Source organism: Balaenoptera physalus, assembly GCF_965194825.1.
Source record: "Balaenoptera physalus genome assembly, chromosome: 3".
Lineage (NCBI taxonomy): Eukaryota > Metazoa > Chordata > Mammalia > Artiodactyla > Balaenopteridae > Balaenoptera > Balaenoptera physalus.
Genome location: NC_138890.1, coordinates 86,833,159 through 86,848,656, shown reverse-complemented (window position 1 = coordinate 86,848,656; position 15,498 = coordinate 86,833,159). Strand labels below are relative to the sequence as shown.

Sequence of the window (15,498 nt, the reverse complement as noted above, 5' to 3'; positions counted from 1 at the left end):
ATCAGTATTATTAAAGCTATTTGATTAAGAAAATAAAAAGTTGAGTAATTTAATTTTCAGGCACCAGCTGTGGATGTTGTTGCTGTTGGTCTTATATCGGGTCAGATTATCATTCACAACATTAAGTTTGATGAAACATTAATGAAGTTCCGTCAAGACTGGGGACCTATTACTTCGATTTCATTTCGCACAGGTAACTCTTAACTTTTTTTTTTTTTTAATTTATTTTTGGCTGCGGTGGGTCTTCATTGCTGTGCAGGGGCTTTCTCTGGTTGCGGCGAATGGGGGCTACTCTTCATGGAGGTGCGAGGGCTTCTCATTGCGGTGGCTTCTCTTATTGCTGAGCACGGGCTCTAGGCGCACGGGCTCAGTAGTTGTGGTGCATGGACTTAGTTGCTGTGCGGCATGTGGGATCTTCCCAGACCAGGGCTCAAACCCGTGTCCCCTGCATTGGCAGGTATACCACTGCGCCACCAGGGAAGTCTTTAATTTGTTTATTGATGAAAATTAAGAACACTTAAAATGCATTAGTTTGAAGCTCATAGAAATTTTCTTAATATTTTCTTATAATTTAATCTAATAGAAATGAATGAAATACTGGAATATAAAGAGCCAAAGAAATATTGATAGATTATTGGTGTATAGTCATTTTTTTAACTTTATATTTATGGATTAAAAGGATGGAGAGAGAAAGTCTTAAGTTTAATTGTTTTATGTTGCATGTTTTTCTTTATGTATTCTATTTTAACAACAGATGGTCATCCAGTAATGGCAGCTGGAAGCCCATGTGGCCATATTGGACTCTGGGATCTAGAAGACAAAAAGTTAATCAATCAAATGAGAAATGCGCATTCTACAGCAATTGCCGGACTGACATTTCTCCATAGAGAGCCACTTCTTGTCACAAATGGTGCTGACAATGCTCTCAGGGTACTATGTTTCTTATTATCTTTCTTGGCTCATGTGTCCTACCCTTTGGGTTATTATAAGCCTGCTGTACTGTATCAGCCTGGAACCTAGCAGATGAAGGGAATATGGGATAAGATATTGATACAGATGAAATAGAACGCATAGCAGGTTACATGATTTAGCGAAGTGAGAGAGTTACAGCTTAGCTTTTCCCCAGCCCCCACTCCAGGGTCAGTGGTCTGCACGCACTACCCAGTGCCCCATTTGTATAGGAGATGATTTGACTGCTTGCAGATCACTTAAAACATTGTGGAGGAACCTCACTTTTTTGTTTCTTGGCAGATATGGATATTTGATGGTCCCACAGGTGAAGGCCGGCTTTTGAGATTCAGAATGGGACATAGTGCTCCTCTTACCAAAATAAGATATTATGGACAAAATGGACAACAAATTCTTAGCGCAAGTGAGTTTCTGCTTTGTGCATTAATTTATTTCAGCAAGTAATGAGAGCAGAGTGTTTAATATTTATTAGGTATTTAATATTTATTTGGTATTTACACATTTTTAGATTCAAATGTCCCTTTGAGTGACTTGGAAATCTGGGTAAAATGAGGTGATTGTTTTTGAATACTTCAGGGAACACTGTAGCTGATATTACTTTTATTTGGAGTGTCATTCTATTTACTAATCCTCGGAGACAGAAAGGGCATATTCCAGAAATGTGGCCCTTGCCTATACAAATAATCTACTGGCAATTATTAGCACCTCATTTTATCCTTTGTTCTTACTAAATGGAATTCTGTGTGCAGTTGAATATGATAAATTAGGTAGTTGCAATCAGCTCGCCTTTTAAAGTGCTGCAAACTAACTTCAAGCTTTTTGTAGAATCTAATTTTATAAGAGCTGTGATTTAAATGGTCCATTGTTTCAGTGAAGCTTGATTAGGCATTTTCTCTGTATATCAACAGGTCAGGATGGAACTCTTCAGTCATTTTCCACAATACATGAAAAATTTAACAAGAGCTTGGGACATGGTACGTCATTTGCAAGATGGAAAAAAGCTGTTGGTCACACACACAAAAAATCATTTCAGGATTCTGTGAGATAATCAGAGGAGGTTTCATTGATAATTTCCTCTTTCTTCAGATGAAATAAAAATCCTGTGTATGAAAGAGTAGTAGTAAGATACTTAAGATCGATGTTGCTATAGAAGTGATTGAGGTGCTACTGTAAGGTTATTGAAGAGTTAGATATCTTAGGTGGTAAAAAACATCGTAAGTGGTAAAAACATACTGCTACCACCAAAAAGACACTGATGATCTAACTTGAGCCATCGGCAGACTATAAAATTTTAAAGATGGAAGGAAGCTTAGAGAAAGCATCAAAGTAAGAAGCATCCCATCTTTTTGCAAAAAGGGCTCTTTTATTCTGTATCCCTTCCCATGGTTTCTGTTATTTGAAAGAGTTTGTTTATTAAACAAAAATGTTCAGTTTTATTTATAATTACTCTTCTTTGCAAGCTAATATCCTGGCTATTTATGCATGTATATACTGCCAGATGAATTTCAGGATCGTTTTTAAATCAGTATCCAAAATAATTCTTCTTAGAATCAAATTGGAAAGATTTGATATTTTTAAGAATCGTCACATCTAGGAATATGATATATCCTCATTCAAGTTGTCTTTAATGTTCCTCAGTGAAGTTTTTTTAGTTTTCCTCCTATTGGTCCTACATATTTAAGATTATTCAGTGGTATTTTATATACTTTAATATAATTTGCTAATATTTATTTTTTTGCTAATATTGTGACTGCAGTCTGTTCATTTATATTTCTGTCATTGTTAGTACTACTGATAATAGTGGCAATAGCATCATCTTTATTTTGCACCTGACTTAAATGGGAATATCTTGAAGTTTATAGTTATATGACAATGAATAGCTTTTTTTATATACATTTTTCATTAAGAAGGATTCATAACTATATTCCCTTCTCCCCTAACCCCAGGATTAATAAATAAAAAGAGAGTCAAACGTAAAGGACTTCAGAATGCCATGTCAGTGAGACTTCCACCCATCACAAAGTTTGCAGCTGGTAAGAAACTTCATACTGTGTTTTGAGTTCTGCTCTGTCATTTATTTCCTCCTATGTATTTCTTTATTTCCTCCATTTTAGTAAATGTTTTTACAAATATTAATAAGCATCCAGAGGGTAACTCAAATATATTTCTTTATTTCTCCCATTTTAATAAATGTTTCAGCAAATATTAATAAGAATCCAGGATGCATCCCAAGTGCATGCTAGTCTTGTGTGAAGACTGAAAATGAGTTATTTATAATTTGAACTTGTTATCTAATAATTTTAGGCTTTGTTCTCTGTAGGCTATTAATAAACAATATTTGCTATTTCATTTTGTAGCTCTTCTATTTATTCTGTTATATGCCTGGTATAAGAAAGTCACTAATGTGAAAAGGTGAGAACTGAGAACATAGAGCTCTGGCTAATTTAATAAAGATCTGAACACACCGAGGTCTTAGTATACTGTGTCATTTGAGCAGTGCATCATTTGAAGAAGTGATTTTAAGAAAAATGTAGATAGGTGATAAGATTGTTGAGCGAAAACTATCATAGAAATAATTGTATAGGCACCATTTCCATTTCAAGGTTATTTATAACAACCTGATGACTGGTAATTTTTTTTTTTTTAAACTTTAACCCCCCTCCTGTTTACTTTCTATCTTAGAGCCTGAGTGGTCTTTCTAAAAGATCTGAATCATGTCATTCATATACTTAAAAATCTTTCATTGCTCCTTATCAACTTTTGGGTGCAACCTCCTCTCCTTCACATGGCTTTCAAGACCCTTGGTAATGTGACCTAGTGGCCTTGTCCTCCTCCCACCCCTCTCAAGAAAATACTTCACTTACTTGCTGTGCTTAATTTGTACAAGTTACTCTTGGGCCTGTGTGTGTGTCTCAACCCCTCTCTGCTCTAGCACCCCCCCACCCCGATTAATTTCTACTTGTTTTACTTCTTTCAAGGAGCCATTTATTATTCTCCCCAGATCTCTTAGTAAACTCTTCCTGAGTGCTCTTACAAGACACCATCTTACTTTATTGTAATTTCTTCTAATCAGAATCTCTTGTTAGATTGGAAGCTCATTGCTCTCAGGAATTACCTGTTTACCATCCTGTCCCTAGTGCCTAATTACAACATAGAATATTAAATGCTTAATAAATAAAATACGTGAATGAATGAGTGAGCGAATGAAAAGCAATTTGATTTATGATTTTAATTATGTTTTAGAGGAAGCTCGTGAAAGTGACTGGGATGGTATCATTGCTTGCCATCAAGGTAAGCTATCTTGCTCAACCTGGAACTATCAAAGATCTACAATAGGTGCTTACTTTCTCAAGCCAAAAGAGCTGAAGAAAGATGACATAACTGCAACAGTAAGTGAACTTGTTTTTAAGGACATTTTCTCCTGTAAAACTGTCTTGTGGTTATCTTATTATACTCAAGTTTATTAATGATAATATTCATTGAAAGAACAAAGAACATAGTTTAACATTTGGAAATTTTTCCCTAATAGTGTTAACTTTTCCAGCTTGGAGAGAATTATTTTAAGTTAAGTTTTGCTTAATTAGATGTTGTATATTGGTTATTTTAATTTTCTGATTAATATAGGATTACTCAGGATACACTTTTGAGGGGGATTTCAGCATTTATCAATATACTTTCGTACCTGAATTATGTTGAGTATATAGTACTATATTCAATGAATGTGAATCTTAAGGTTTCTTCCTTCCTTTTCTTTCTTTCAATGTAGGAGTAAGATTCAGCTAAATCTTTTTTTTTTTTTTTTTTCAGCTAAATCTTTAATGAGTTAAAGATGTAGAAGTTATTTAAATCCTTCATTTCTTATATTTGTCTGATTGAGTACTGTCTAAGCCTTTTTTAAATATGGTTTTTAAATGCCACTGTTAACTTACAACTTTTTACTCCTCTATTAAAATTTTATTTTGTTTTCTTTTGATAATAATGTAAGTCTTCTGTTGGGTTCAGGTTTTAAGGTGTAAAGAAATGATGTCAAATTTGGTTTGCAGAATTGTTGCCTCTGCTTTTTCAAAAAAAGTTTTACCGATATATAATTCACATATCATAAAATTCAGTCATTTAAAGTGTACAATTTAATGGGTTTTAGTGTATTCATAGAGTTGTGCAGTTATCACCAAAATCTAATCCATCTAATTTTAGAGCATTCTCATCACCTCAGAAAGAAACCATGTACCCACTAGCAGTAAGCCCCATCCTCTCACTTTTCCCCTTCGCCATCTCCCCAACCTAGGCAACCACAACCTACTTTCTATCTATAGATTTGCCTATTCTGGGCATTTCACACAGATAGAATCATACAATATATGATCTCTGTGACTGGCTTCTTTCAGTTAGCATTTTTAAGGTTAATGTTTTTAAGGTTCATCCATGTTGTAGCATGTATCAATACTTTATTCCTTTTATTTCTGAATAATATTTCATTTTCAACTTTTGAAATTTTGTTTAGCCATTGATAGTTGATGGACATTTGTGTTGTTTCTAGTTTTTGACTATTATAAATAATGCTTCTGTGGACATCAGTGCACAAGTTTTTGTGTGGACATATGTTTTTGTTTCTCTGTATTTATATCTAGGAGTGGAATTGTTAGGTCGTAATGTAACTCTAACGTTTTTGAGGAACTGCCAACCTGTTTTCCAGAGTGGCTGCACAAGTTTATATTCCCACCAGCAATGTATAAGGGTTCCAATTTCTGTATGTCCTAGCCAACACTTGTGCTTATCTGTTCTTTTGATTATTGCTGTCCTAGTGTGTATGAAGTAGTATATCACTGTGGTTTCTGATTTGCATTTCCCCAATGACTTAACAATGTTGAGCATCTTTTCATGTGCTTATTGGCCATTTCTACGTCTTTGGAGAAATGTCTATTCAAATTCTTTGCCATTGTTTAATGGGGTTATTTATCTTTTTCCTCTTGAGTTGAAATAGCTCTTTATATATTCTGGATACAGGTCCCTTCTCATATATGTCATTTGCAAATATTTTCTCCCATTCTGTGGGTTGTCCTTTCCTTTTCGTGTTGGTGTCATTTCAGCGTAAGGGGTTTTAATTTTGAAATCCAACCTTTTTTTTTTTTTTTTTTTTGCTTGTGGTTTTTTGAAAAATATTGCCTAACTCAAGGCCATGAAAAATTTACTCGTGTGATTACATCTGAGAGTTTCATAATGTTAGCTCTTAAATTTAGATATGTAATCCTTTTTGAGTTAATTTTTGTGTATCATGTCGTGTAGGCATCCAAGTTCATCATTTGCCCAAAACACTGTTCTTTCCCCATTGAATGGCCTGGGTACCCTTGCCAAAAATTGTTTGACATGAATGTGAGGGTTTTTTTCTGGATTCTCAGTTTTCTTTAATTGTTCTATATGTCTGTTTTTATGCCAGTACCACACTGTCTTGATTATGGTACCTTTCTAGTAAGTTTTTTGAAATCAGGATGATTGAATCTTCCAAGTTCTTCTTTTTTCAAGATTGCTTTCGCTATTCTGGTCTATTGCATTTCCATATGAATTTTAGGATCAGCTTGTCAATTTTTGCAAAGAAGGCAGTTAGGATTTTGATAGGGATCTTGTTGATTCCACACCTCAGTTTGAGGAGTGTTAACCATCGTAATATTACTTCTGATCCATAAACATGGGATGTCTTTCCATTTAATTAGATTTTTAATTTCTTTTAGCAGTGTTTTGTAGTTGTCAGTATACAAACCTCATATTTCTTTGGGTAATTTTTCCTAGAATTGTATTCTTTTCAATACTGTTATAAATAGAATTCTTTCCTTAATTTCATTTCAGATTGTTCACTGCTAATGTATGGAAATATAATTGACTTTTGCACATTGATCTTGTATCTTACAACCTTGCTGAACTTATCTATTAGCTCTATTAGTTTGTTAGATGCCTCTGCTTTTGAAAATGCATATTTAAAGTATAACCACATTTGATCCTATTTTGTACAAATTTTTTTTGTCAGTATGTATGCTCTGTTCTCCATAGTATAAAAATCCACTCTTAAGCTTTTATCTCTAAGCCATAGAGAGTCTAAAACTTCTTAAGTTTACCTGCAAAGTTTTGAGTAGCTATTGTAATAGTAGTGGTAATAATAATTACAGCTAACATTTTTTGTGTGCTTACTTTGTTCTAGGCTCTCTGCCTAGCACATATCAATATTATTTTATATTATTTTCACAACAGTCCGATGATATGGAGTATTGTTAGCCTCTTTTTATAGGCAATAAAACTGAGGCTGAGGCTTACTGTAATGAGTAATATGCCTGAGATCAGTAAAACTAGTAAATGGAAGAGCTGGGATTTGAACCTAGGACCACTCCTTCTAGAACCTATGTTCTTAACTCATAGCCTATAATGATCACTCGTAGAACATTGTGTGTGTGTGTGTGTGTGTATACACACATACATGCACACAATGATACTTATCTGGTGCTGGGTTGGAGTCAGCTATCTGGAACAAAGCCAGTAGCCAATAAGTAGTAAACCAGTAAGTATTTATCAGAGAACCCATGTACTAGGGTACAGTTTGTCAATCAAAGGTAACCTTCTTAGCTTATTCATTTTTGCTTTGCTTATGCTGTCTTCAACAATAGGTTAGAATGAATAAATAAATAAATAAATAAAAGGAGACTTCCAGAAGCAGTCCCATTAACAACAATAAATCCTATTAAAATAAATGCAAGTTCCAGAAAGTACAGCAGTCCCCCCTTATCCATGGTTTCACTTTCCATGGTTTCAGTTATCTGCAGTCAACTTTGATCTGAAAATATTAAATAGAAAATTCCAGAAATACACAATTTATAAGTTTTAAATTGCATGCCATCTGAGTAGCACTGTCCCCCTCTGTCATGAATCATCTTTTTATCTAATGTGTTCATGCTCTATATACTACCTGCCCGTTAGTACAGGAAAAAACGTAGTATATATAGGGTTTGGTGCTATCCACTGTTTCAGGCATCCACTGGGGGTCTTGGAACATATTCCCTGCAGATAAGGGGGACTACTGTATAGCAGGGCCATCAGGGGACATTACTTGTAGGTTATAGCCTAGTATCTTTACTAGTTCCTGAGAGCATAAATATATAATATAGCATAAACATTTATGAGTTGTTCAAAATAGGTAAAATTATGTTAGTGTTCTATTTGGGAAGATAGAATGCTTTATAAAGTTAGTCCATAATTTCCTGTCTAAAACTTTTTTTAACTAATAAGCTATAATTGTCTAGAAAAATATAGATGTAAGTGGAGCATACTTCTGTGGATGCTGTGTAAATATATCTTGACTCAGTGGTGTATCAATCTTATGCTGCTTTGCACAGTTAAATATCCTCTGTTGAATATTTTCTTTTAGGTCTTAGAAGTCATCTGTTTCTTTAGGCATAAATTCAACAGTCTTTTGAATTAACTCTTGGGTGGGTGACATCTGACTGATGCACAGTGGCAATGAAGCATTTCTCTGGGCATGACCCACCACATAGCCAGTCTCATGTTTTTAACAGAAAAAAAGACATCTTTTTAATATAATATTGCTACTTTAAGTATTAAAATATGAGTTTATTTTACAGAAACTGCTTATAAAGTAAATGTTTTCCATGCAGTATCTCATGTATTTCCTTCCTAATATGTTATAATTAAAATATTTTGGGCTTTTTCATTGGACGTCCCAACTGATATGGTTTCAGTTTTATATCCGCTATAAAACCAATTACAAAAGTAAGGTAATGAGAAATTAGGCAATGGAATGCTTTGACTTTAGTACTGTTGTGAATAAATTAAAAATTGAAGACCAGTTGATATACCATTCTCCTGAGTAAATTTCAATTGAGTTAACTTTGGTTATGTTTTGCTGTCTTGGAAGTATGGATTTCTCCATACTTCTTAGAGAATGGAGATAGAATCAAACAGATATTTCTAATACACCCAAATACAATTACATTATGTTTAAGAAAATTAACGAAGCAATTCATTTATCATTCTTTTTTTAAAAATGAGATAATTAGTAGATTAAAAAAAATACTTTGGAAACCATAAAGTACAATAAAAATGTTAGCTATTTTCTGTGTCATTTGTGTTAATTTTTTTTCCCTTAAGGCAGTGGATATAACTTCTTGTGGAAACTTTGCTGTGATTGGTCTCTCATCAGGAACTGTAGATGTATATAACATGCAGTCGGGTATACACCGAGGAAGTTTTGGCAAGGATCAAGGTATTGAATTTTTTTTTCTTTTTCTTATTTTTTGAAAAAGTAATATAGATAAAGGCTAATAACTGTCGCTGGCATTTATCAAATTCTTGAGTGCCAGTCATTTTGCTAAAGTTGTATATGGGTTATCATCAGCTGTATGTGGCAGATACGGCCATTATATCTGTTTGAAACACCATGTTGAAATAAAGAGAATGAAGTCATAGTTGTATTAGGGGAAAGTGGATATTATAGAAATTAAAGGTTCTTTTTTTTCTTCTCCTTGCATTAAGCAGAAAATCTTAACTATTTTTTGAAACCTTCATGGCATCAACCTGATGGATTTTGTTATCACTCAAGTGGTATAATAATCTCTCTGTTCCCTAAAATGCATATTAATTTAAAAGATTTTAGGGGCATTAAATAGTGGGAACTTAGATATTTAAATAAAGGAATCACTCTTTGTGTAGTGTTCAGAGAGTCAGTTGCAATTCTTATTTCTTTTTTCTTTTAACATATGCTTTAAAGCCCATAAAGGATCTGTTAGAGGTGTTGCAGTGGATGGATTAAACCAGTTGACAATTACAACTGGTAGTGAAGGAGTACTCAAGTTCTGGAACTTTAAAAACAAAGTTTTAATTCATTCTGTGAGCCTTGATTCATCTCCAAATATGATGCTGCTACATAGAGACAGGTAAAGTTTTTCTTTTAATGATAATGGACTTTCTTCTTGATGTTTTTAGTTCTTAATTTAAGTACAGTAGACCTTTGAACAACACAGGTTTGAACTGTGCAGGTGCACTTACACACCACTTTCTTTCACTAAATACTCACTGTAGCACTACATGATCCACGGTTGGTTGAGTCCACAGATGTAGAACCATGGACATGGAGGGCCAACTGTAAAGTTAATATCATCTTTTTTAAAAAAATTTATTTTTGGCTGCATTGGGTCTTCGTTGCTGCACACAGGCTTTTTCTAGTTGCGGCGAGCTGGGGCTACTCTTCGTTGCAGTGCGTGGGCTTCTCATTGCGGTGGCTTCTTTTGTTGCAGAGCATGGGCTCTAGACACGTGGGCATCAGTAGTTGTGGCTTGCGGGCTCTAGAGTGCAGGCTCAGTAGTTGTGGTGCATGGGCTTAGTTGGTCCGTGGCATGTGGATGGGATCTTCCCAGACCAGGGATCGAACCCGTGTCCCCTGCATTGGCAGGCGGATTCATAACTACTGTGCCACCAGGGAAGTCCCCCAGCTGTAAAGTTATATGCAGATTTTTGTCTGCAGAGGGGTGGCACCCTAACCCTCATGTAAAGTGGTCAACTATAGGTAATTTACCAAGTGGGAAAAACCAGACTTTTCATATAAAAGAACAGCATTTTGCTTAATTTCCCCCAAAGGTATACTTGATTAACAAAATTTAAATGACTGTGAGATTTTAGTTCAAGGGTGTTTTTTTTGTTTGTTCATTAAAACTGTTGCATTTATCTTGCTAGTGGCATTCTGGGACTCACCTTGGACGACTTCTCCATTAGTGTTTTCGACATAGAAACTAGGAAGATTGTCAGAGAGTTTTCTGGACACCAAGGCCAAATAAATGACATGGTAAAACAAACTTTATATGTTTAAATAAAACTTGATTCATTTCTATTTCTGTTTAGGTTTAAAAAGTTCAAATAACTGAAACTTATCTTTTAATAGCATTAAACTCATCATATGAGGAGATGTTCAAAATAAATAATTAGGAGACTAATTTTCAAAAAAGAGATTTTTAAGGAAAATTTAGAATTAAAAGAAGTTTAATATTTCTCAGGAAGTTAATGCCATTAAAGTATAAATCCCAGAGTTCATTTTTTTCTTTTTAAACAAGGCCAGAATATACTTTGGAGAGTGAATCATTGAAACATAAGTGTATCATTTTTGACTTAATATTAAACTAAGCTGAGAGAACTCATTTCTGTTTTTCTACATTCATAATGAATTAATAGGAGACCTGGAATATCTGATTCTTGGTTCATTCTAGTTTAGTGTTATTTCTACAGTTTGTATATCTTAATTTCAAAAGAGTTTAATTAATAAAAATGTGTTTTAGCTTACTATTATGTTCTTATAGTGAGAAATATGGTAATAAGTACTATAGTTTAAAAAGTGTAAGTTGAAGACTTTGCATCAATTGCAGATACCTTTATTTACTTGAAACAGAAAAAATAAAATAAAATCCTACTTAGTGACACTCCCAACAGCTACTTTTACTTATCAGTTCTCACACCAAAAATCTGAATTTGCAGTGTTTACCCCCATTTCCTTAAAAATCAGGGGTGGGGGGTTAATGGTCCGGAAATTGTGTTATTCTGCAGATAAGAGATTGGCAGAACTACCCATCAACAGAATTTGTTGTGACAGCATCTATAGAAATGGGGGTGGGAGTGGAGTAATTTTGATGAAATTGCATTTTTGAAAACATCTGTCAATGCCGTCTTGCTCTTCCTATTTCTTTCCTTTTCAAACTTTACTTTCGAGTTATACGTCTGGAGTTTCCCCTAGTCACTAATAAATTACTCCTGTTCCATTAAATCTATGAGCATTTATAACATGACTTCACCTATCAAAGTCATTTTCCCATACTTTATTATCTGCACTATCCTTCTGTAAATTGAGTTCTCTGCACCTTAAGGTTTGAGTTTCCACAGTATCATCGTAGCCCCATGACCAAGTTGGAGTTCACTTATCCCACTATTATTTGCTAATATGGATGGTCATAATCCCTGTGGTGTGTTTACACTCCTGGATGAACAATCTACTACCATTATAAACCTTAAAGTTTTTCCTTTTGAGTCTTCTTTTACATTTGACTTGGTTTAAAGCTCATGTGCTGCAGGCAGAGAGCTGTTATTTTTCCATTTTTATCTACAGAGAAGATATAACTTCTTCATGGTGGCATAAGTAGTTTATTATTTAAATTTATTTTGAAAATCTGATTATTGTGGTTTTAATTTATACTTTGGAAATAAAACATCATTAAGGAAGAAAAGACTTTTAACTGAATCTATAAGTACAAGCAGAAGGACTTCTTTAGTAACTTCACTATATTAAGAGAATTTGCATTCTTCAAAATCATCCTTAGAAAGCTATTCTAATATATAGATGCTTTTCAAGGAAATGTAGCTTTTGTTGCTTTCACAGATACTTTATAATTGAAATTAGGCTCACAAAATATTTCTAATAGAATGTTCTCAGAACAGCAGTTTTATGTTAAAAACAATTAGTAGTCATACAGTTTGTTAACTGTCTATAAATATAGGAGATTATGGAGTAGAAATTGAAAATTGGGTGAAACTATTCATTTTTAAAACTTTTTATAATTCATGTAAAAGCTTAGTCCTTAGCTGTATCCAAATCAGTGGTATATAAGATGGTATTTTATGTAATAAGATGTAAATTTTATACTTCAAACATTTTTTAATGAAGCATGCATTATCTTTTCATTTCTTGTATTCTTTAAGCTGTTAAATATACAGACACAAACATACATACAGAAATACATACATATACACACACACACATATATTTATGTATGCATTCTTTTTTTTTTTTTTTTTAATTTAAAGGCTTTCAGTCCTGATGGTCGTTGGTTAATAAGTGCTTCAATGGATTGCTCTATTAGAACTTGGGACCTTCCATCTGGGTGGTGAGTTTTTAAATCTCTAACCTTATCAGAGGTTTTCTCAGTCGTTGTCATTACATGTGACTTTTACCTGTTGTTAATGGATTATGTACTTTTTGAATGTGAATATATCTGGGGATTTTTCTAACCTGACTATATTTTATCCTTGGAGTGTTTTTGATCTCAAACAGCAGAGATTAGTGCCATAAAAGATAATAGGAAAATCCAATCTCTTAGGTTCTCTATTCCTGCAAAATTGAGATATAGAAGTGAGTTGCATAAACCTTAAGAAAGCACATTTGGCCTTTTTGATACTCCAAAGTAGAGATCATACTTCAGGACTACAAACTTCTGTTTTGAGTATTTTTTTGTTTTTGTTGTTGTTGTTGATATTGAATTTAGGTAAGAGATCAGAACACTTTGCTTTGTGTGTATTATATATTTTCTGTCTCTAACGTAATTCTTGAAAAAAGACATTTAGATACCTTAAAGTAATGAAAATGTGTGTCTTAAGATTTGGGTAAAACCCAACAGTGTTCAGAAATCTGCCATAGATTGAAACTTGCCACTAAAACAGCACTTGAAGAAAAAACATTAATTCTGTTCAGTAATTTGAGAGAGAGAGTACTTTGTTGTTAAAAATTATGTAGGAATAGATACAATTTGAAATCATATCACTTAACATAGAATTGCTTAGATTGAGTTTGAAAGGCGTGATGGGAAAAGGAACATACCATAAGGAAAGAGATACGTGAGAAAGATGAGAAGGAAGCTAGTACTTTTCCATCTTTCGAAATATTCCTAAACTAAGTTTTGTCCAATTCTACTCTTCTTCTTTCTCAGGAATTAGATAAGCTCATACCTGAAAGCAATTTGACCTTTAGAAAGGAAAAACCCTGATGTACTTATTTCCCTTTAAGTTTGATATAGGAATGAGGCAGAGCTGTCTATACAGCATACATACTGGATTTGGAAATACGCACAGCAAGAGTGTCACTAATGGGTCCAACTCTAATAACTAGGGAGTTTGGTCCACAGGTGTGTCTCTTTTGTACTTAAAATAGAGTAAAGCAAAATATAATTAGTTGACTGTGTCCTTCAGCTTCAAAATGTTCACCTCAAGTTGGTACTTTCTTAATTAAAAAAAAAAAAACACAACTTTTTTCTAAAGGTACCATTAGAAATATTGATTAGTCTTTTGCTTCTTGGACTTTTGCTTCTATCTAAAAGTGAACATTATAAGTTGAATTACTTTACAGTAGGAAAGTTGTACAGAAAATAGAGTTGACACAATGCCCTTTTCGTTTTCCTTTTTAGTAGTTTAAGTTCACGTTAGATGGGAGAGACAGGTTAATGTTCAGTAGTACTACATTGGCAAAATATTTTTTTAAAGTGGTAAGGTTTTTTTAGAATGGAAGAATTAGGATCTGAAAGTAGCGTTCAAAGCCACCAGTCTTTGACTCAGCATTAGCCTTTTTTGCTGAATTTCTTATTTTAGTAAAAAGATGAACAGATTTAAATCTATAGATTTTCAACTCTGGTATCTTATTTTTCGGTGAACACAGGCGATTTTAAGTGAATACAGAGGCATTAAGCTGGGAGAAACACCAGAGCAAGAAGTGAGTCACATAGGGATTGTTAAAAGAAAATATACTGATTGGACCAAAGTATATTTTTAATAAAGAAAAAACTACTTTTTTGGTTAAGATTTGAAGTGGAGCAAATGAGAAAGGTTGAAAAGCAGTATCATACAACTGCTGCTGCCTAACTGCAGCCAAGCTAACATTTACCATGAGCTGCTAGGCACTTTATATGCTTTTATTTTTCATCTTTCCTCATATCCTATTAGGTATAGGTACTGTTTTTTAGTCCTCTTTTACAAATGAGGAAATGGAGGCTCAGAGAGAAGTTAAGTGATTTGCCCAAGGCGACATAGTTTGTTAATGAGATTTTGCTGTAATAAGCATAGGGGAAAGACATTCCCCAAAAGTTGTGATATCAGCCTTGCTTGGGTTGTGTCATATGTTCTAAGGATGATTTGGTTTTCTTGATGTAGAAGATAATAAGGAAGGAAGGATCAGTATTTCATCATACAACCATAGGTAACTGTTGGGTTTTTTTGTTTTTGTTTTAATATTTATTTTTTTATTTTGGCTGTGCTGGGTCATAGTTGCGGCACAAGGGATCTTCACTGAGGCATGTGGACTTTTTAGTTGCGGCATGTGGACTCTTAGTTGCAGCATGCATGCAGGATCTAGTTCCCCAACCAGGGATCGAACCCAGGCCCCCTGCATTGGGAGCGCAGTGTCTTACCCACTGGACCACCAGGGAAGTCCTCTGTTGGGTTTTTTGATTTCCCCCATTTTTTTTAAACATAATTAGTATGGCAACCTTTGGAGAGTCCTAGTTTTTTCTTCAGTAAGCAGTTTTATCATTTACATAACATGTTAAATATGTAGAGAATGAATATACTCATTGCAAAGGCTAAAAAGTGATACGTATGAGTAAACCTTTGGTGTGTGTGGTAACATACAGATGTATCCATCAGGAATTGTGCCTATCTAAAACAAATTGCAGGGACTTCCTTGGTGGCGCAGTGATTAAGAGTCCACCTGCCAATGCAGGGGACACG

General features: G+C 34.0%; 1 protein-coding gene across 4 annotated transcripts in view; it reads left to right on the top strand.

The window, feature by feature from the left end:
- Positions 1–15,498, top strand: part of WDR36 (WD repeat domain 36) — a 37,167-nt gene that overhangs the window by 9,330 nt on the left and 12,339 nt on the right. For all 4 annotated transcript variants that reach the window (XM_082455741.1, XM_082455739.1, XM_082455740.1 and 1 more), the window contains exons 7-16: positions 61–193; positions 755–930; positions 1,252–1,372; positions 1,878–1,943; positions 2,916–3,002; positions 4,213–4,358; positions 9,118–9,232; positions 9,737–9,902; positions 10,699–10,807; positions 12,811–12,890. In XM_082455741.1, coding sequence (XP_082311867.1) covers positions 61–193; positions 755–930; positions 1,252–1,372; positions 1,878–1,943; positions 2,916–3,002; positions 4,213–4,358; positions 9,118–9,232; positions 9,737–9,902; positions 10,699–10,807; positions 12,811–12,890 — 1,199 coding nt within the window. The remainder of the gene's footprint in view (positions 1–60; positions 194–754; positions 931–1,251; positions 1,373–1,877; positions 1,944–2,915; positions 3,003–4,212; positions 4,359–9,117; positions 9,233–9,736; positions 9,903–10,698; positions 10,808–12,810; positions 12,891–15,498) is intronic.